Source organism: Pararge aegeria, chromosome 23 (genome assembly GCF_905163445.1).
Source record: "Pararge aegeria chromosome 23, ilParAegt1.1, whole genome shotgun sequence".
NCBI classification, from domain to species: domain Eukaryota; kingdom Metazoa; phylum Arthropoda; class Insecta; order Lepidoptera; family Nymphalidae; genus Pararge; species Pararge aegeria.
This window is the reverse complement of record NC_053202.1, coordinates 11,701,114-11,724,683: the sequence shown is the minus strand read 5'-3', so window position 1 is coordinate 11,724,683 and position 23,570 is coordinate 11,701,114. Positions and strand designations below refer to the sequence as shown.

General features: G+C 35.3%; 1 protein-coding gene across 1 annotated transcript in view; it reads right to left on the bottom strand.

Moving 5' to 3' along the window:
• Positions 1 to 18,792, bottom strand: part of LOC120634312 (homeobox protein BarH-like 1b) — a 94,544-nt gene extending 75,752 nt beyond the window's left edge. Inside the window, exon 1 of the mRNA XM_039904810.1 lies at positions 18,226 to 18,792. Within this exon, the coding sequence (XP_039760744.1) occupies positions 18,226 to 18,745 (520 nt within the window). The 5' untranslated portion in view covers positions 18,746 to 18,792. The remainder of the gene's footprint in view (positions 1 to 18,225) is intronic.
• Between the last annotated feature and the right edge of the window lie 4,778 nt (positions 18,793 to 23,570).

Genomic DNA, 23,570 nt, shown 5'->3' with positions numbered 1-23,570 from the left:
TTATCGCTACATAGCGATTTCTTCCAGGCAACCGATGGCGGCAACATAGAAAAGAGCTAGGCGATGCAATAAATGAGATATAAACATAACACCAATCTTAATATATATAAATCTCCTGTCACGATGTTTGTCCGCGATGGACGCCTAAACTACTTAACCGATTTTAAATTAAATTGGCACACCGTGAGCAGTCTGGTCCAACTTAAGAGATAGGATAGCTTAGATCTTTAATTATAGTTGCAATTTTATTTTATTGCAAATTATTTGTCTATAATTAATTGACAGTCACATGTTATAAATATATATATATATATATATACTACTATACTCATTTAAGGCTTAGCGATACTGAATACTTTAAAAACAAAATCGAACGCAGACGAAGTCGCGGGCCACAGCTAGTATATTTATAAATTAGCTTTTCAAGGGAAGCCAACAGTAGGCATAAGAGTAATACCGTAGTTTTATATCGCACAAACCAATGAAGTTTCCACAACTTAGTTATACATAAACGAAAACATTAACACAGTTAGGAAAATAAAGGACGAATAGATAGAAACACAAAAACTGGAGTAGAATACAAAAGGCGGCTTTATCACTAAAAAGCTATCTCTGCCAGACAACCTTAGGATTATTTTATTTATTTATTTATTTATTTATACACTTTATTTGTACACCACAAATAGTAAAAATGAACAATGGACACAACAAAAATAAACTTAAAAAGTAGTATACAAAGGGCGGCCTTATCGCTTAGTAGCGATCTCTTCCAGGCAACCTTAGGATTAGGAAAACTAAGGGAAACCGATTGGTGGGGTGTATTATTATTATATACATATTTACGGACAATTACACACTAATACTTATCAAGAAGGATTATGTCCTAATCCAAGAGCGAGAACGAATAGGTGTTGTAAAATTATTATAAACCTACACACGAATACATAAACAAAATATACACAATTAAAAAAAAAATTATATATATATATCTGTATACATAAAAGAAAGTTGATTTAGTTACACAATTTATAACTCAAGAACGGCTGGACCAATTTTTATGATATTTTTTATTTGGATTCTTCTTAGACCGGAATAGGATAATAAGTATTAAAATATAAATTGCATAAAAAAATAAATATCCGCGGTACGAAGTTCGCCGGGACAGCTAGTATATAATATGTTAACTAATTGTAGCTTTTTTTTCTTTAATTCACCGAAAAAGTTTTAAATTTCAGGTTAAAGAATCATTTTATGTTATTTGAAATTGTAACACTTAGTTGTAAATTATTATGTGCAATAACGGATACCTTCTATCAGGAAGAGATCCAAAAGCTATACCACAAAATCGCAAGATTTTAGCTTAGTTTTTGGTTCAACCATTTTAAATTAATTTATTATATTTTGCATCATCTGAAAAAGAAAACTGTATCTTAGATAAATTATGTTAAATTGGTATTTGTAATGTTTTCACCACTATGAATAAATAAATTTATTATTATTATTTATTTCTCTTAAAGAATAATTTACATATGAACTTACAGAGAATACATATTGAACTTATATTATTTGATTAGCAATCATTTATATTAAAGTTATTATTAAGGTATACATATAAATTATTAAAGATCCACCCTCAGAAACTTCGATCACCGTATGTTGCGAAATGCGAAGTCCATAGTGTAGTCATAAGCGGTATTACAACATTACAAAATTGTAAACGACTTCGCATTTTTAATAGACATTACGCACCTATAGACAAAGTTACTTCCAAGTCTATGGTTACACCTATCTACACAGAAGTTCACGCCCAAGTGCAAAAAAAAAGAACAAAAAATAATCGAAATGGAATCCAAAAACTAACACACCTTTGACGTAAAGCTCACAAACCGACTGTAAAAGCACATAATTGGTCGAAACGCGGCCGAATCGATAAAAAACAAATTGATTGTGCATCGATTAACTTATCTGAATCAATATCGAGTGTTATTAGAAAGGTGTGAAACTTAATGGGCCTTTTTTTATTATTTTGTTATTCGCCTTAATGGCTAATGGCAAGAGCTTGAAGCTGTTGTTTAATTAAATAATAGAAAAAAAAAACTAACTCGTTGGTGTAGTGATTAGCGTATTCGCCTATAGATCACGAGGTTGCGCGTTCGATTTCCAGGCAGAGTCAAATTTAATAGGTACATAATGGAGATTCCTAGCGACTCCGTGTGAACAACTTGTGCTAAGATTTAATCTATACCCGCAAACTTTTGATTCCTCGACCCACCGCGTCGCATCGCCCGCCCGTTTTTCGACTTCTAATGACTTAAAACCTTCTTCATGAATTCTACCGTTTTAAATTTCATTCGAGAGATTAGATATTACTTAATTGTTTTTTTTAATAGATACCTTATATAAGCGGGCAAGCGAGCTAGTGGGTTACCGCCGCCCATGAACAACTGCAGCACCTGAGGAGCCACTGATGCGTTGCCGGCTTTTAAAGGATTTGTACCTCTTCAGTTTCAGTTCAGCATATCTAAATACTTAGATATAGATTGAAAATGCTTAGTATCTACATACTAGACGGATAGGAATAGCGTAATACTTAATATACTGCAATAACCAATCTATAGCAATACTAATATATATATAATATATAATATATAGTATATATAATATATACATGACATCGCCCAATCATAGCGGCACGTCTTTGTCGGAAAGGTGGTAACTAGCCACGACCGTAGCCTCCTATCAGACCAGACCAGAGAGAATTTAGAATTCGTAAATTCCTAAATTTCCTCTACCGGGGATCTAATCCGGGACCTCTCGCGTAAAAGTGCACCATTAATTTGTATTCAGTTACTATTTACTTAAAAAATGACGTATTTTTAAATAATAAACCTAAAATGTTAAAGAATATTAACCCATTACGTGCGTAGGTACTCACTCTATAGCCAGTCGATCCGCAACCGTCCGTATTATTATATTTTATTACCCCACAAACAACCTCCTGTGGGGTCCAAGGTGTCAGAGCCGGCACGTTTGTATTACCCCCATTATGATACAAAAAAAAAAGAAAAAAAGTTAGCGGCAAAAGCTCCTGCTATTATAAACCGTAGTATAAACGTAGGCGCATATAGAGACTAAAAGAAAAAGATAGACGGTATCCAATAAAGTGAGTCTGTTTATTTGTTTGTTACCTATTTTCGGCTCAAGAAATCGTTCATTTATTTTAACTCTTTATTTGTACAACACTACAGTTAGGAATATAAAGAACGAATAGAGAGAAACTCGTCACGTCAAAACAAAGACTTGAGTAGAATACGCAAGGCGGCCTTATCGCTTAGAAGCGATGTCTGCTTTAGGATTAGGACAACAAGAGCGAGAACATATAGCGTTTATCCTAGGCATTGTTTGCATCCTAGGCACGACATTGGATACATTTTATCCCAGGAAAAATCTAAAATAAACGTGGCCGCAGTCACGGGCAAGCATAAGAGGACGAATACGTTGGTCTTATTAGGCATAATTATAATGCATTCTACGATTTTACGGATGACATTTATATTAAATTATATTTATATATTAATTTGTACGCGGCGATGCTGGAAATAAAAGACACCCACTTCCACTTTTTAACTTTTTCGGTCCAATTTTCAAAATTATTTTACTTTATAAGTTTTTTTAAAACGTCAAGAATGTCCGTTGATAGTGATTCTGACGGTTTGGTAAGCAGATTCTACTGAGAAGGAGCCGGCACGAAACTCTGCAGTTGCTCTTTTCCAACATCAACCTTTACAATCATTGAGATGAGAGGATGAGAGCAGAGCTAACCTCTTAGCCCTTATCTTCCAAGTCTTAGTTTGGAATATCCCCTTCTATCATTCTCACTTAGTCTGTGAACGCGTATTAGCTACAGGGTGCGTATGCTTTAAGAAATCGCTGACTAATTGATTCCGAATGGTTTTATTACATTGAAAATCAATGGGGTGTGAAGTTTAATTCGGAAAAAATGTTTTTGTTAACTTTTTGGGTACTAGGATACATAATAACATACGCAAGTTATATTCCATTTTAGGTTTCAAATGTTGCAAATTTTTCGGGATCCTTTAATAATCTACTATTATGTAACTGGACGATTTCTGTACATTTAATACCGATAAAAAATAAACTTTCTCAGGGTAATGGGATATAATTTTTTATCAATTTTACTTCGTAGCTCTGATAAATTTGAACAGATTTCATAATTATTTTCTATTCGAAAGTGCATACTATCAAGCATGTATCGTCTTATTTTAATAAGGATCTGATAAATATTGAAATTATTCAAAAATATACCTACATCAGTCATCTTAGTGCCCATAACACAAGTTACGCTTACTTTGGGACTAGATGGCGATGTATGTATTGTCGTAGTATATTTTATTATTCATTTCAAGATGGCCTAGTATCCTAGTCTATACCTAGCACTTTTGAAACGTCAAGTATGTCTGTATGTATTTATATAATAATTTGTAGGCGGTGATGTACTAGAAATCAAATAAACCTTTTTTTTATGATGAATGAAAACTTGCAAAAGAGGAAGGTGTATTTCCAGTCGAGTTTTCAAAATTATTTTACATTACAAGTTCTTTTAAAACGTCCAGTCTGTCCGTTGATAGTGACTCTTCCACCGATTCAGAAAGCAGATTCTACCGAGAAGAACCCGATGTTTCTATCTAATATAAATAACATATGCCTATCTCCCTCCCTCCAAAGCCGTTAGAGCGAGGCAGGTGGCGGGTTCGATTAATTTAATTATATTATTCGTCGCCGCTCCTTCATCGGCTGATATCTTTACATCTGTGGTAGTTATGATGACATAGCGCATTCGTGCGAACACGGTGCGCGTTTTTTGTGTGAACCATTTAACTTAAAAGATAGCCTTCTTTTATCCTGCTGAGTTTACGGGTTTAAAAGAAAAAAAAACCAAAATTCATTTATTTCAAGTAGGCCTAATATAAGCACTTTTGAAACGTCAAGTCTGTCTGTGTGTAGTGACTCTACCACCGGTTCGGAAGACAGATTCTACCGAGAAGAAGCCGGCAAGAAACTCAGCAGTTGCTCTTTTCCAATATTAACAATTTACATTTTACATTTTAAAATTCATTTTTCTATCTTGTGAGAGATGAAAGCGGAGCCGGATGCTTCCAAGCAACCTTGTCATTAAGAAATTCATCAATTGTATAATATCCTCGCTGTAATAAATGTGTTTCAACAAATTCTTTAAACTTATCCATTGGTAGGTCCAAAATTACCTTAGGAATCATTTTATAAAAGCTTATGGTTATTTGTGGGATACTCAATCCCACAAATAACCTCTGCACCCTTCGCAGACGATATGCAGATGCCACTAGTTTATGACCATTTCTTGTAATTGGACAGTTTATATCCACTTTCTGTTTATATAGACAAATACGATATTGTTATAAAAATATTGTGATGCTACCGTAAGTATACCTATTTCTTTAAATTTTTCACGGAGGGATTCACGTGATTTAAGTTTATATGTATACACCATAGAGCTTTCTTTCAGTCTAACGTTCAGTTTTGGACCCAGTTATTAAAATAGATGTGGTGCTAACGTAGAATGCTCCGCATTAGCTGGACAGAAAGTTTCTAACGTGAGATTACTCCAACGCGTCGCCGGAAGCCGGGAGTTACTGCTTATCATTAAAAAGCGTAAAGTAAAATATCTGGGCCACGTTCTGAGACTGCTCCAACTCATAATGATGGGCAAAGTAGAGGGCAATCGTTGGAAGGAGGAAGAAGTCATGGTTGCGCAACATCCGTGAATGGACCAATATTGTAAGCGTGGAAGCATTGCTTCGCTTGGCGCAAGACAGCGAGAAGTTCGCTGAGCTGTGGGACAACCTCCAGTAGTGGAGGCATAAAAAGAGAGAGATTAAAAAAGTATATTATTTGCAATAATCATTAGGCTGAATAAAGCGGTGATAGCCCAGTGGATAGCAGCTCGACTTCACTTTATTTATTTATTTTTTGGAGTTTACTCCTTAAGAATCGATTTTCATATATCACGTCACGTTTTCGCTTTGCGACGTTGCATGCCTGGCAACTGTGATGCGCAAACATGCACCGTCGCTTTCGTTTAATTAACTTATTTTTCATATTTAAGTTACCAAGGAAACCGAATATTATCTAGGTAAAGAAACAAACACATAAATTATCCTAATAGTTCTGATACTCTACATCCACCTCAATCTCCCGTAGGCTACTTTTAAGAAGTTACACTTCCGCCGTGTGTGAATAAATTGCACAGGATTTTTAATTTACCCTTTCATATGGTATTCATCTTTATTCAGCTAAATAAACTCTTTTTGTGTATGTTTCGACAATCGTACTTAAGGAGTAAACTCCAGTCGTGCGTTTGAGCTGACAAACACTTTTTATATTTTTTATTTATTATTTATGTACCATATATTGTGATTGTGAACATAAGATACATGAAGTGTCAAAGGAAAGCTTATCTCTATAAGAGATCTCTTCCAGCTACGCCAGGAAGTGAGTAAGATGATTTAATTGTGGTATAGGTCAAATAAAGGTACAATATACTTCATTATAACAAAATACATTGATACAATATAAATATTTATATAATATAAATATATATCTTTAATAAGAAAACAGTTATAAATATACTATGACAACGATAGATAATGCTCCTTTACATTGTGTTTAAAAGAGTTCACCGATCGGCAGTGTCTAATATGTTCTGATAGTAAGTTCCAAAAGTGTTTGTTGGGACTTTCTTGGGGGCCGAGCTCCTCTAACTTTTCAAGGTTACGTGCGTTTTAAGTAATGGAAAAATTACTTGCTTCAACGGTGAAGGTAAACATCGTGAGGAAACCTGTATGCCTGAGAGTTTTCCATAATGTCCTCGAAGGTGTGTGGAGTCTACGTGTTGGACTACGGTCTTAACCACTTCTGATTGTGAAAAGGCCCGTGCCGTGTAGTGGACCGGTAATGGGTTGATATAATAAATAAATAAACTACGACAATACACACTTCGCCATCTAGCCCCAAAGTAAGCGTAGCTTGTGTTGTGTTGTGTACTGAGATAACTGATGGATATCTTAATAAATATAATACACGTAAATACTTATAATATTATACATCTAAATAACTTGTGAAAAGTTTTTACAATTTTCTATTTTGTAGTTGTTATATGTACAATATGTAATTAAATAAATAAATAAATATACTGATATACACCCAGCAACTGAAAAACATTCATGTTCATCACACAAACATTTTCCAGTTGTGGGAATCGAACCAACGGCCTTGAAGTCAGAAGCAGCAGGGTCGCTTTCTGACTTCAAGGTCGCTGCGCCAGTCGGCCGTCAAATCGATGATCGGCCGTCCGTCGATATGATGATGATAATGATGAAACATAAGCATTTGTGTGGATAGATGACATAAAATATACGATTACAATCATTTAAACATAAATTTTGATGTAAGACCACTTTAAGCAAAAATCGAGACCAAATTTCAAACGGCCTTATCAATTGGGCGCACTCTGGTGTGTCGAGTGTATCGTATGATATTAGCGGGCGGGCGGTTCATTTTTTAATAATCCCCAGCCGGAGCGCGGGCGGGGAATTATAGGGCAGTTTTTGTAAATAAACCTACCGCGGGGAAAACCTGTTATTTCACCCCAAATTTGGTAGCGGCTGCCCTTTGTTTTTGAGTGCGGGTAATTGTGTGTGTTTGTACGTTCGTTACGCATTTACCTTTAAACAAAACAAGCGGTGAGTTCGAACCTCGCCACGTAACTCACGTAACACTTAATTTTCACGTGCGTTTTAAGCAATCAAAATATCGGATAGAAGCAGGCGTTACTTTGTGGAATTCCATAATATGTTATGAAAATTAAGCTTCATTTGCTGTACTCCGCAAAAAGTGGGATAATCTGTATGGTGTACATTGCCGAAGATCTGTTTGGTGCGGAGTATAAGGATTGAAGAAATTATAAATTAAACCATACAGATTATCGTGCTTTTCGCGGAGTAGGAATATAATATATATATATAGCAAATTAGGCTTAATTTTAATAATCAAAATATCACTTGCTTCAATGGTGGAAATAATGTGAGTAAACCTGCATTTATGGCTGAAAGTTTATCCATTATGTTCTCAAGGGTGTGTAAGCCCAGTGGTGTGCACTTCATGCGTGCGCAAAAGCTCTGCCTACCCAAATTTTTTGTATACTTCATAAATGCGAACGACTTTTTTCAATTCAATTTTATTTATTTGCTGATACAGGTAAATTGGTGTTACAGGAAAAAAATATATGCAGATCTTAACTGTACCACGCCAAATTGGCATGCAAATTGTTGTCAGGGTAGTGTTTAAAATTTTAATTTGTTAATACTAGGTACAATTAAGATATTGGCAATAACAATGTTTATAATAACACAATACAAAAAATAATAAATTACAATTAAGTTTATATGGGCACATGTCAAAGAATACAAATAAGTTAATAATTGTTAGTAATTTCTTCCTAAATATCATTCTAAATGTCATTTTAAATATTCATCAATCGTATAAAAAGAATTTTCCGTTTTATGGCATCTTCCTTGTTTATGCATACCATGTTCAGAAATCCTATGCACGCCACTGTGTAAGCCCACCATTCTGCACTGGGTAAGCGTGATGGACTGCGGCCTAAACCCTTCTTGTGGTAAGAGACCCGTGCTCTAAGGGAGGCACCGGTGCGATCTTAGGAGAACCGGTGCAACACACAAACAGCTGTGGGAATCGAACCCACGGCCTTGGACTCGGAAAGCAGGTTTGTTTAGAGAGGAAGGTTTTCTATGGATATCTGCTTGGACCATCAATTATTACCGTTTACCATAAAAAAAGTGCGTGAACATGGAGAACTTACAACCGTAAGGCCGCCATTGTGGACACGCGCATTCATGCCACCATGTTGAGTACATTTAGCGGCACTTAGAGCCAGTTGCGAGATGCAATCTCTATAATGATCGCAATATGCGGTATTCAACTATTTGTCGATTTGCCTACAATTTATTTGAGTAAGTACTCAAATAAATTGTACACTTCGCACGCTCAGGTTGCCTTTAAAAGATCACTTTTAGCGATAAGGCCGCCTTTGCACCCTAGCACTCAGTATTAAAATTGTTAAACTTTAAAATGATGTTGGAAAAGAGCAATCTGCTGAGTTTCTTGCCGGCTCTTTTCAGTGGAATCTCCCTTCCAAACCGGTGGTAGAGTCACTACAAACAGACTGACTTGACGTTTCAAACCTACCGTTTCCTGCTTGAAATAAATGAATATTGAATTTGAATTTGAATTTATTACTGTTTTCCTTGTGTTTTTTTTTAATGTGTTGTGTTTAAATAAAGTTTTTCTATTCTATCTTATTCTAACTAGCTACTGTGTTGAGATCAAATTCGAATTCAAATTGTCTTTATTCATGTAGGCCTATCACAGGCACTTATGAAACATTCATACATATACATATATAAATAATCTACTACGACAATACTTACAGCGCGTAGTTTACATTAAAGACGACTTGTAATAGTATTTACTGTTTTTAATGTATTCATGATACGTTAAAGTAGGTATATATCAGTTTAATATATTTTTTTTGATATTTATTATATTATGTATTATTTTATTTGTGAAATGTAGTCCAAGTTAAAGTATGTAGTTAGCACAACGTGCAGTTGTTATCCTTTTGTTTTCCTTATCCTAAGGTTCACAACGCACAGAGCCAAAATGACGTCAATCGTTTAGAGACAAAAACTTCTTGCTGGCTTTTTTTTGTAGAGTCTGCCTTCCGAACTGGTGGTAGAGTTACTACAACAGACAAACTTGGCGAAATATAAAGAGCCTCCTTGATTAAAGTAGGTTTTACTCTACCTGAGTTCTTACGATACTTTTTAATTTAGTCGCCAAATTACGCAATAGTTCTGCTATCATGCGCGCCGTAAATTCCGTCTATAAAAAATAGAAAGAAATACTTCCTGTATTATTATTATTTTTTTTTTTAATTTTTATAAAAAAAAATATTTATTTATTTATCATAGGTAGGTACATGTAAAGTAATTATAATATTTATACAACCAAATGCATACCTCACATCTTATATTGGTGAGTATTTTATAAATGTATGTTATGGACTTCCTGTATTATAGACAGCAAGAATCCTCCCATATTTATGTTTGCCTAATGCACAGTAGATAATATACATATCACCCAACAATAATCTCTAATGCAACGCAGAGGGGATGGTGAAAAAATATTATTTCCGCTCATAAACTAGAAATGACTTCCTCAATCAAGCGCAGTGCAGCGCCAATGACAAATGACTGCCAGCGCTCTAATATGTTAATCTCGTAGCATATGGAGCATAGACAATCCCGCCTTTCCTTCTGACGTCTATTCGAATTTTGAATACCCGTTGTTAATGCAGTGATGTCTTCTTTTGTACCATCGACAATAGCTTTTTTTTTGCACTTTTTTTTGCCAAAGGCCGTGTAAATTACGCTAATATTTTTTTTCTTCAAAAGGGACGGTTGAATGACTGCGTGTAACTTTTGGGGTCTTTAAAGGCTCATTGATTTGTTCTGTTATATTATTAAGTGGTTAATTTTTATAAATGTCTGCCATTGTGAGGTGCGGGGAGTTAATTTAAAATGCATTTGTTGGTGAGAGCTGCTAAGAGCCGTCCGTTATTTAATGTCGATTTACATTTTTCTTTAGTCAGATATCTGCCTACTAATATGGGTATTTAAACCGTACAACTGATCTTCAATTAGGTATTTATTTTATTATAGGCACCTACATTGATAATGCAATTTGATTAGAAAAATCAATATCTACAGCTTATAAAACGTAATTTCTGCTCGTATTAGTATATGATTTAGCATTAGGTATATATAACATCCAAAATCCCTCAGTGCCTGAAGACCAAAGTCTTCGAATAGTGCGTGTTGCCAGTGATGACTTATGGAACTGAGACATGGCCGCTAACTATGGGCCACATAAGAAGGCTCAGAGTCAGTCAGCGGGCGATGGAGAGAGCTATGCTAGGAGTATCTCTACGTGATCAAATCAGAAATGAGGAGATCCGTAGAAGAACTAGAGTTTCCGACATAGCTCAGCTAGTCGCGAAGCTGATGTGGCAATGGGCAGGGCACATAGTTCGGAGAACCGATGGACGTTGGGTTAGTCTTAAGTTGCTGGAATGGCGACCCCGCACCGGTAAGCGCAGCGTAGGTCGGCCCCCAACGAGGTGGACAGATGACATCAGGCGAGTAGCTGGGAGCCACTGGAGGCAAGCGGCCCGGGACCATGTATTGTGGAACTCCCTACAAAAGAGGAGTCCAGGAGGGGACGTCGATTGGTTGACATGATGATGATGATGATATATAACATTACATATAATACACACCGATTTTTTTTTTTTTTAAATATAAAAAAAAAACTGAATTACTAAATAACTAAATTAATTATGAACTCCGATCACTCCTTTTTTACATGGCTTTGTTACAAAATAAGTGTTGCATAGGCATTTTCTATTCTATAAACATTACGCAAAAATCAGTGAATCTACTGCTGATTTATGCCGTAAAAAAAACAAACCAACTTTGACACACGCATTCGTAATCATAAGCATAAGGTAGAGTTTAACTCCAATTAAATAGCTACATAACATGACGCAACTCTAACACCGATCATTACATGCAAGTATCTGCGTACATTAAACGTCATAATCAACAAAATCGATGACAATTAAAAAAAAACACGCACAAAAATAATAATAGAGAGCGGCGAAGGCAGATGCGCCATTCAGGGATGTTTCAATTACAAACGCCGCACTGTAATCATGACATAATCACCTATTTCGTAATATTACCAATGTTAACATCGCTTCGATCACCAATGAGTGTTATCGCGGGGTAATCGGCGGTTCTTTACAATGGCAACATTGTCTTCGCGTTGAATGGAGGGTTTCGTTCTTATTTCGAATTAGGTCTTTTATTTTTTATTTTTTAATCTGTCTCCATCAATGTTTTATTTGAATGATGCAGTGTATTGAATTCCACAAAATTTGAGTAACCAAATGACAACGAAGCCACGTTTAAAGGTAAGTTTTTGTTCGATGAAAATTTAGCGATTGTGTGAACTCACTTGATGGTCAGTGACAAAGCAGTGTAAGGATTTAAATGGCAGGTCGCGGAACATTGGCAGTTTTTTTTTAAATTTATTCTAGTCTACTAAATGTTAGTCTTTGACCTATTAGGTTTACCTGTTAATATAGAAGTTAGCTTTGCAAATCCCATGCTTTTGATCGGTTTCTACGTGGCATCGTAACGAAACGCTAAATTGCTTGGCTGCATGTCTATGTCTGATGGTATGGTATTGTATGGTAACTGGCCCCTGTCAAAGCCGGGCCAGCCCGAAAAAACTTCAGAAGATATCAATTCCCAATATGCTCCTGCCGGTGTTAAACTCGAGGCCACCAAATTAAAAGACCACAGCGTTTACCATTATGCCAGGGAGGTAGACAAACTAAATCCATTATTTTAATCGGTTTCAAAACACATCAAGACGAAAATTATCTTTGTGGTACCTTCATTTTATCCACAGATTATGATTCGAGGCTGAAACCTCTTTTATTGTATCCTACTTTTGAGATAAAAAAAGTCTGTTTACACATAGGTGTACACTAAACGTCCATTTCAAGTAGGCCTACTTTTGACGTTCGATTGAATTGTCATCTCTGTAAAGACTACTGCCAGTTCGGTAAGCAGAATCTCTTATAATGTAAACAATCTATTCGTTACTTTTTAGTGTAAATTAATGTCTTATAATGTAAACAATCTTTCCGTTACTTTTTAGTGTAAATAAATGTATCATAATGCAAACAATCTTTTCGTTACTTTTTAGTGTAAATAAATGTCTCATAATTTAAACAATCTTTTCGTTACTTTTTAGTGTAAATGTCTTATTATGTAAACAATGTCAACGTTGGTAACAGCTACTTGGTATCCTTACTAATAAGATTGTAAAGCGAAGGTGTGTTTGTCTGTTTGTTTGTCTATTTGTTTGTCTTTTCTTCAAGCCATAATTAAGCAATCAGCCTACTTGATTTCTGGCACACAGCTGAACGGACGGAGAAGTAACATAGGCAGTTTTTTATCGGTAAAAAAAACGGTTCTTACGGCATTTGTAACAAATCGCAACAAACGCCGACAAACGCGGGCAACAGCTTGTAATATTATAAATGCAAAAGTATGTTTGTTTGTCTGTCCGTCCTCCACGCCTTAACTAAGCATCTTGACTTTTGGCATAGTTATTAGAGCGGACGGAGAGTAACTAAGGCTACTTGTTGTTTTTTTTTATCTTTGTTTAATTGACTTACCCGGCTCTAATATTTTTTATTTTTTTTATTGGCATTTACTATGTTCTTCTTTAGATTTATTAGTACTATATATTTATTGTTGGAGGTGGGCGTTAATTGTTGCGACACAGTTTATACTACTGCAACAGTTATCGTGGCACCATGTTTATTGTGTCAATTCTGTGCCCTTACCAATATTCTGAATAAATCCCTATCCCTACTAATATTATAAATGTCAATGTATGTTTGTTTGTTACGCTTTCACGCAAAAACTACTTTACCGATCATCATGAAACTTTGTACACATATTCTTGGAAGTGTTAAAAGTAATATAGGATACTTTTTATCCCGACATTAAGCTCGGTTCGTTTGGGAGAGGGGATGAAAGTGTTTGACGATTTTACACCATAACTCCGACAAATTATAACAGATTTAAATAATTATTTTTGTACTATAGAGTTTCTAATATGTGTATAATTTTGCCCAAACTGTGGTGAAGATAGAGGACAGACCTCCTCAGGGGACAGTGGCAAACCCCTCATTTAAGGCTTAGAGATACTGAATACTTAAAAAGTTAAAATTGTATTAGATCTACAACTAAATTTAATCCCACATCAAAAAACAAAATCAAACGCAGACGAAGTCGCGGGCAACAGCTAGTAAGTAAATAAATAAGTAAAACTTTTTATAATCGGAAAACGAACGATTCCCACGGGATATGTAAGAAGTGCGTAATAAGTGCGTTTATTAAGGTTTTACGAAGAACTTCAGGCATCAGCTAGTTATATACCTAATAAATGCGAATGTACCTATGACTACGATATTGTTGTAGACGCGGCGATAGCGCATTGGGTAGGAGCTCGACTTCACTTTTGGGGGGCCGAGTTCGAATCCCAGCACGCACCGCTAACTTTTCAAAGTTACATGCGTTTTAATTAATTAAAATATCACTTGCTTCAACGGTGAAGGAAAACATCGTGAGGAAACCTGCATACCTGAGAGATCTACATAATGTTCTCAAAGGTGTGTGGAGTCCACCAATCAGCACTGGGCCAGCGTGGTGGACTACGGCCTTAACCCCTTCTTCATTGTGCGAGGAGACCCGTGCACTGTAGAGGGCCGGTAATGGGTTGTTGTGATGATGATGAATATACCAAATAACCAATCAACATGGTTTTTGTCAGAAAGGTCCTAGTTGGAAAGACGTAGGTTAACTTTGTCCCAGTAAAACAAACGCGGGCAACAGCCAGTAATATTATAAATGCGAAGGTTGTTTGTTGGTTTCTCTTTCCTTCGCGCTTTAACTAAGCGACCGATCATGAATGAATACACTTTTATTGTACAACAAAGAAAAAAAGTAGTTACAGAGATATAAATACATATCAAGAGAGTACAATTTGGTGGCCTTATCGCTACATAGCGATTTCTTCCAGGCAACCAATGGCGTAAAAGGAAAAAACATAGAGAAGAGGTAGGTGGTGCAATAAATAATATTTAAAATTATACAAATATATAAATAAAATATATATATATATAAATATATTACTTATAAATACAAATAAAATATATAACATAAATACCTATATAATCATCTTAATTATTGGAATAGATTTAGTGAAAAGACGGAGAGCACTTTTTAACTCAGGAAAAACCGAACGGTTTCCACGGGATATGTAAAAAACCTTAAGAAACACGGACAAACTAAGCAGTAATCTATATTTAAACAGATTATTTGAAATAAGATTGATTTGATGCCAGCTTATTCGTCCAATTCCAACTTGTAGGTACGTAAGTGTGCAGAGCTTACGTAGAGACATTTCTGAACTCTATAATTTGCATTTAAACAATGCACCCACAGAGTAAATCCAAATACCGAATACCAAATCCATAATATTAACGATGACGCAGCGCATTAGGTATTTGATTGAAGTCATCAAATTCGTATTACTGGTTGTCAGCAAACACTAAATTGCTGCACTTGTTAGCGTTAGTGGCGATTTTACAAACGTAAATTACAGGTTTTAACAGAACCTGCCTTCCTATCTTTATGCTACCTTGGTATATTCTGTGACGTTAGCATGATTATATAATAGAATTAATAAAATGTATGAATAAATACGCAGATGATTAAATGACATTTTAAAATCAACAGTTTTCAACACCCATATTGAAGCAAATAAAACCTATTCCATTCTAAATAACAATATTGATAAACATTAACATGTTCAATTGATAAATTTAAGGAATATGGAGAATTTGATTGATACAAACCTACTTAACCTTTACATATTCTGTCACGTTAGAATAATAATAAATATTACTAACCAACTACGCTAGATTTTGCCCTTAGGTGCTTTTAATTAAATTACAATATTAATTACCTACTATTATCGTGTCAAATACAATGTTTTTTTTAAGAATTTTATAGATGAGAACAAAATAATTGTATCCTAGAATTAATAAAGTTTATGTTATTATCAACTATACCTACTAGATTTTGTCCGTATTTCTTTAATTAAATCACAATATTGAAAAAAAATATCGTTTTAAGTAGATACTTATCAAAGAATGAAGAGACAACAAGGAGAATTTCATTGATATAAATGACCTTCCTATTTTTATACTAACTAGATAAGTATATTTTGTGACGTTAGTATTATTATATTGTAGAATTAATAAAGTTTCATTATCAACCGACTGACGTCCACTGCTGGACATAGGTCTTCTGTAGGGAGTTCCAAACTCCACGATTGTGGGCCGCTTGTATCCAGTGTCGTCTGTCCACCTAGTTGGGTGTCGACCAACGCTGCGCTACTGAAACCCCGACGTCCATAGGTTCTCCAAACTATCTGCCCCGCCAATTGCCACTTCAGCTTCGCGACTCTATGTCGGTAACTCTAGTAGATACTTCTACGGATCTCCTCATTTTTAATCAAAAGAAAAAATATAATTCTATCTATCTTAATATATATAAATCTCTTGTCACGATGTTTGTCCGCGATGGACTCCTAAACTACTTAACCGATTTTAAATTAAATTGGCACACCGTGAGCAGTCTGTTCCAACTTAAGAGATAGGATAGTTTAGATTTTTATTTATAGTCGCAATTTTATTTTATTGCAAATAATTTTTCTATAATTAATTGACATTCACATGTTATATATATATAATACTACTATACTAATTTAAGGCTTAGCGATACTGAATGCTTTAAAAATACAAAATCAAACGCAGACGAAGTCGCGGGCAACAGCTAGTAAGTATATATAAAAGAAAGTTGTGTTAGTTACACCATTTATAACTCAAGAACGGCTGGACCAATTTTTATGATATTTAATATTTTGGAGTGCTTAGACCGGAATAGGATGAAAAGTATTTAAATATAAAAAAAAAAATATTATCCGCGACACGAAGTTCGACGGGACAGCTAGTAAATAATAGAATTCTAGATATTACCTATCACGCTAGATTTGGTTCTATATATAAATTACACGTATTTATCGTGTTGAATACTAAGATTGAAGGTATATGGATAATTTTATTGATGAAAACCTATTTACCGATATTTATATTACCTAGATATATTCTGTGAAATTAGTGTAGTTTTATCCTAGAATTAATTCTAGGTGTAAAATAAAAAGTTTTATATCCTTTCATTTTGATACGTATTACTACCTACCTTTGTTTAATAAATGCTCTCCATATTTCAAGATTAGTAAATATAGGTTATCTACTCAGATAGGATAAATATATCCTACCTAATTTTAAATATTTGCTCATCAATCACAAAACACAGAAGGAAAAATTGGGTGACCTTATCCCTCAGATATTAGGGATCTTTGACAACCTTAGAAGTTTGTATTAGGTACCAAGTATAATGTAAGAGTATTTAGTAAGTAAGAAAATAACCACAATATTTCGTATTAACAACTCACTTTAGTTTAATCTTACATATTTGATTATTCATTAAAAACCGCTTTTTAGGTCAAAGTTTAAATCATATAGAAGGCACTTTTACACCAGTAAAGTAGTATCAACTTCTTGGATATCTATATTATCTTCGTATGTTTTGAGACTTTACATAGATACTTATTACAGCATGAGTAACCTAGCAGGTATATTTACGTCCAACCTAGCCTAGGTAAATAAATACCTAGGTACCTATACGTTTTAAAACTAAAAGTCTAGCAAGTTGATTCGTATTCTAAAAAAAATATGGCTTAATAGCACTGTTTTAATCTTTATTTGTATATGTTAACCTACCTTTTAAATAACTATGCTTATATAAGTTACAGTTTTAGTGAAGGAATTTATGTAGATATACTTGTTATTGTAAAAATACCTAAAATTAGTTAGCACATTTGAAACACATTCGGACGGCATACCTAACTAAAATTGAATGCACGAACGTCAATAATCTACCTTGACTCGTAATATGATCAAATCCTGTCTCTACAAAATATTCTAATAGGTTTCCTATAAAGGTAAACACTAAAAGCAAAAAAAAACCAACACTTTAATGGTTAAGGTTTCGACACCCAACCGACCAGAATGCGGTGTGGTGGAGGACGTATTCCATATTTTGATGGAATGTAACTATGAAGTATTTTCAATATGAATTGTCAATCTACTGGCGGTATAGGTAAGTGTAGTTGTAGGATAGATATCATCCAAATTATAAAAAAAATAATGGATTTATTTAATGTAGCGGTAAGTTAAGTAGGTACACATAATTAAATGGCTTTCACAGAGCGGCCTCAAACCTTTTTAAATAAAGTTAAAAAAAAAACACTAACCTCCACTGTCAGCGTTGTTCGCCTCGAAGGTTTTGCTAGTCATATGGAACAGGGCATCTAAGGGCGTGTGGGGTGCATTCGAACCCCCCTGTGACAACCGCCTTGGCTCCGAACAGCAATCCGAAGCGGAGGAAGACCTTTCAGACGCTGAATCGCAGCATTCCGCTGGCATTTCTCTCGGCCTTAACAATCCCAGCGCTGCCAGTCTCCAGCGCTCACCATCCAATAAAGCAGCACCAGCTAAACGCTGCAACCGCTGGAGCCTCTCGAACCCTGACGCATCCCATGGCCTGACTATCCGCGGAGGCGTTCTCGGACTATGCGAAAGAATGTCCAGTATTGAAAAGCTTTTGACGCCTTCGCCGCGACGCTCCTCAACTGGCTCGGAAGCCATTTTCAACCGTTTCAGCGGTCTGAAATAGTCCTGGGGGGATTGCGATCGCGAAGGCGCCGGCGAAGGGCGCCCGACACTGATATCGTCCTCGGAACAGCTGTGCCCGGACATCGACTCCTCCTCCATTTTAGTTCACATAACACAGTCACAAATAATCGGAGGCTGTTACACGTTTCACGAGATACGGTTGACGGTTCGACGCGCATCGGTCAACTGACGTTGTAAGTGACAGCCCTGCGTCGGGCGGCGAATCGAGGCGTGGTTTATGTAATATCCACCAATAACAGCGCCCCATTTTACGCCTCTGCCCGCGCTGATTGGGCGTCAGTCACGCGATGGGCGCGGCGCGGTTTCACACTCGGGCATCCAATAAAACTTTTTAATCGGGCCCAGGACTGGGGGCTTTGTAGTGATTAATTTAGCTTTGTGAGGTGGTTTGCGTCAGGGAGAGGGGGAAGCCGTTTAATTACCAGGATGAAGACGCCAGTCTAAGTACGGCTCTCAATTATTCAGTGCAGATAGGGCTGGCGTTTGTCACTGAGGGATGGCTAAGTGCTGTACTTCATTTATAGTTCATCGGCTAATCGCCTAAATTCAATAGTTGTCAGCTCTATTAGAAATATTTATTGCTGTCAGCTATTAGTGGGAGTTAATAATGGCTAATTGCTAGCTTAGGTCTCGTGTTAATTAAATAACTGGATACCTACTTTGTAATCATAACACATTTATCGCCAGTCTTGACGTTTACTGACATACTTATTGGCTTCCAAACCGGTGCGATAGTACGTACGCAAATAATATGTTAAACGTTCTAATTAGAAGACTAGGGAGTGACACAGGGAAATAACCGGAACCTAAAGCTATTGCTGTTTATAAGTTTAAAATTATTTAAGGTCTACATGAATAAAACATTTTGGAATTTAGAATTTTAACTAAAAGTATCAAACTAATGAAATTATGCTGTTGATATAGGTATACAGTACAATATACTAGACTAAATAAAATAAGTAGGTAATTCATTTAAAGGAAATTGTATACAATTTTACAATAAACTACTAGTTGATATCTTGGAGATGTCTCTGAAAAAGTTCAAAGTTTGTATTAAACGTAAACTTAAAGAAAAGTCCCATTATAGTATTAAGGAATACGTCAACGATAAAAATACTTGGGTGTAAATTATTGCTCTAACCAGGTTGCTTCTTTAATGGTTTTAAATGACAATGTGAATGGAGAACAAAAATAATAACAACCAGCTAAGTTTGTTGAGGGCTTCTTCTTAGACCAGGGCGTGTTTGGAACCCTCGTAGCTTTTAGTTTTAAGTTGACGAATTTAGTCATCAACTCACTCCTATGTCATATTTTACATGTAATTTACTCATCTAAAGTGCCATGTATGCGCCTATTTGAATAAATAAATATTTGACTTTGTTTGACTTTGACTTGACTCAAAGTATAGAAGATTTCACAATAATATGTAACCTATCTAAGATTGGATAGCGGATTGGCGCAGTGGGCAGCGCTATAGGAATACTTACTTATTAGGGAAGTTTGTACAAAACAAACAATCAATACTTAGATAAATCTTTTTAACTTTACCTTTAGGGCTTAGAAGCTTATAAAGAAATAAAAATAATTAAACTTCTGATAACTATAAATTCATATTGGCCAGATATTTTATTAAATTTATAAGGATTTTATACAAAACCCTTATCATTATCATTCAATTGATAAATAGTGTCCAAGAAACAATTGAAATTACATTTGATTATGTTCATGACATTGATTTGGTGGGTATTTTAAATAAATACGGGTGCATTTTCGATAAGATTCAGTCCTACATGGACTCGAACGATGCAAAGATACCTCCCGGGTCGCTTATCACTAGATTTTAAATACTAGGTAGGTATATAAATTTAAAAAAAAAACCTATTGGTAGGTACGTAATTCCATGACATTTTATCTTTCGTAGGTCCACCTTTCTAAGGGTAGGAAATTATATCGCTACTTAATTTCCTAACTATGTAGGTAAACTCTATGTAGGTAAATAGTTCTAAATTAATTTTCTTTAATAATAATTTACTCTAGTTATACACCAAATTGAAATGATTAAAATTGAGGATCATCATAGGTATGAACCCATTAATGGCCCACTACGGAGCACGGGTCTCCTATATACAATGAGAAGAAGTAGAGGCCGTAGTCCACCACGCTGGCCCAGTGCGGATTGGTGGACTCCACAAGCCTTTGGCAACATGACGAAGAACTCTCAGGCATGCAGGTATCGTCAAAATTGAAGCAAGTTATATTTTAATTACTTAAAACGCACATAATCTAGAACAGTTAGAGCGTGCTGAGATTCGAACTCGGCCCCCGAAAGTGAGGTCGAGCTTCTAACCACTGGGCTATCACCGCTTCCGACAGTTTGTATAAGTATGACAAATTCACGTACCTACCTACCTATAAGAAGTCGCGGGGTTTTAACTAGCCCGTTTAATTTTTAGTTATGTGTAGGCATATAAAAGCATTTTATTAAGTTTTCTTGTTTAATTTATTTCTACCATTTATCGATTTTAATTTTTTTATTTCTTTACAATGCTAAATTATATAGGTAAATGAAAACACTACTAGGTAGAATGTTTTAAAAAAACATCGACTTTTCAGTTTGCGAATCTTTTGAATGCCCAAGTGACCGGTGGCGGTCAGTTCTTCGGAGTAAGGAAACTCCTAACAATACGCACCGTTTCAAGCGAAAGCTTCTTAACGGCCGAGTGGAACAGTGGGCAGCGACCCTGCTTTTTGAGTCCAAGACGAGGGTACGATTCCCACAACTGGAAAATGTTTGTGTGGTAAACATGAATGTTTTTCAGTGTCTGGGTATTCTGAATAAGTATTAGGTATATGTATTTATTTATATTATTCATAAAAATATTCAACAGTCGTCTTAGTACCCATAACACAAGCTACGCTTACTTTGGGACTAGATGGCGATGTGTGCATTATCTTAGTATATTTATTTATTTTTATTTAACGTGTTGGTCGAAGCTTTTCGCGAGAAAACCATTGACTGAAACGACTATCGGGACAATAACGGTCGGCTCAACACTAAAAACATTTATTATTACTGTAACAATTTAACTTGATGTTTATAGTAGGTACCTATATCAAAATCAAACGTCAAATTAGATTAGGTACTAAGTACTTTTCAACACCGCAACTCAGCGGACCGTAACTTTACCGAAAAGTAAATAACGGCTCCAAAATGGCCGACTGAACGTCAATTTTAATTTACTTTAAAACAATATAGCATTTGTTTAGCATTTCAAGACCTTATAGCGTAGTGAATTAAGGCTGTTTTTTCGTTGTGTCCGAAACATAGGTAAGTTTTAATGTGACTTACAAGTGATGGGGGACATATCACATAGGTATATACCCAGTGGCGTACATATGCAAAGGGTATGCAGATGATATAAAATTAAGAAAATGTCCAGAACGAGCTATAAATACTTAAGGTCTTTTTATAACTCTTAATATGCTGATCCTTTATATTTTTGTATAACCATAAAATGGGAAAATGGGAAACAAATTGTGAGCTAGCCACATCCCTGTGAAGTGAGAGGTGGCGGGCCGTTTGAACTTTATTTTTAAAATTTTTAACGTAACTGCATTTAATTATATTTACAAACGAACATAACCTAAAATAACCTTTGTATCAGAATAAAACTAAGTTAAATCTAAAACGTCTTCAAAACCACCGCAGCGAGGCATTGTAGGAACCAAAGAAGCTAACAGCATTGCCCGTTTGAAAGGCCAAACTATTTCTTTCGCCATTTTAACTGTCGGCTCTAGGGTCACCGATAACTCTTTGCGATAATCCTTACGAATGTATGTTTGTTTGTCCATCAATAACGCTGTAACAGAGCTACGGGTTGTTGTGAATTTTTCATAGAAATAGTTTATGGGCCGGAGAGTGACAAGTTTTTTATCCCGGAAAAAGTCAAAGTTCCTATGGGAAGATAAGCTTAGGTTACGCTCACGCTAGCGCTGATTGATTTTTTTCGTAAATACTTGATAGGACGCAGAGTAAAGGAGACACAAGCGTTCTGAAATAGTGCACTGTTCTGTGTTCATGATCGGTGTTCTATTCCTCTTGGCAAAGTTTTTCAAGAGGAATAGGAAAAGCTGGTTCTTTATAAAGAGCTCGAGCCCCGGACCCCATGTTCCCAAAGTCTCGACTCCAAAAGGCACAGAAACTAAACTGAATGAATGAATGAACGAATGAATACATTTTTATTGCACACCACAAAAAGTACATAAAAAAAGAAAAGTATAACAAAACAACGCAAGCATAAATATACATAACACCACTATACATATACTTGCATGTTATAATTATAAATTTTATTTTTAATGTCCTTTTGTTAAAATTCCTCACTATTTGCTCGTTGTGTACTTTTTCCAGTATAATTGAGGAAGGCTATACATAATTTAGGAGGCTATAATTGAAGAGGATTGACTACTGAAACACAGTTCATACTAGTTCGGCAGTCAATGAACAATTGGATTTTTTTACAATTACACATAGGTATTTTGCGATGTAAATGTACATATTTAATAACTATAACCTATAAATATTATGCATCTAAATAATTTGTGAAGTTTTTACAATTTTGTATATTTTAGTTGCTATGTGTACAATATGAAATAAATAAATAAATAAATATTTACGCCTCTTAGCCTGCTCCGCACTGGTTACAGCGTTGCTGCATTCAATTGAAAACTAATATATAAAATATATAGCTATGTAGGTACCTATTTACATAACGGTGATAGCTCAGTGGGAGGGAGCTCGACTTCACTTGCGGGGGGCCGGGTTTGAATCCCAGCACGCACCTCTAACTTTTCTTACATAGCGTTATTAAGTAATTTATTTTGTTTTTTATTTATTTATTAA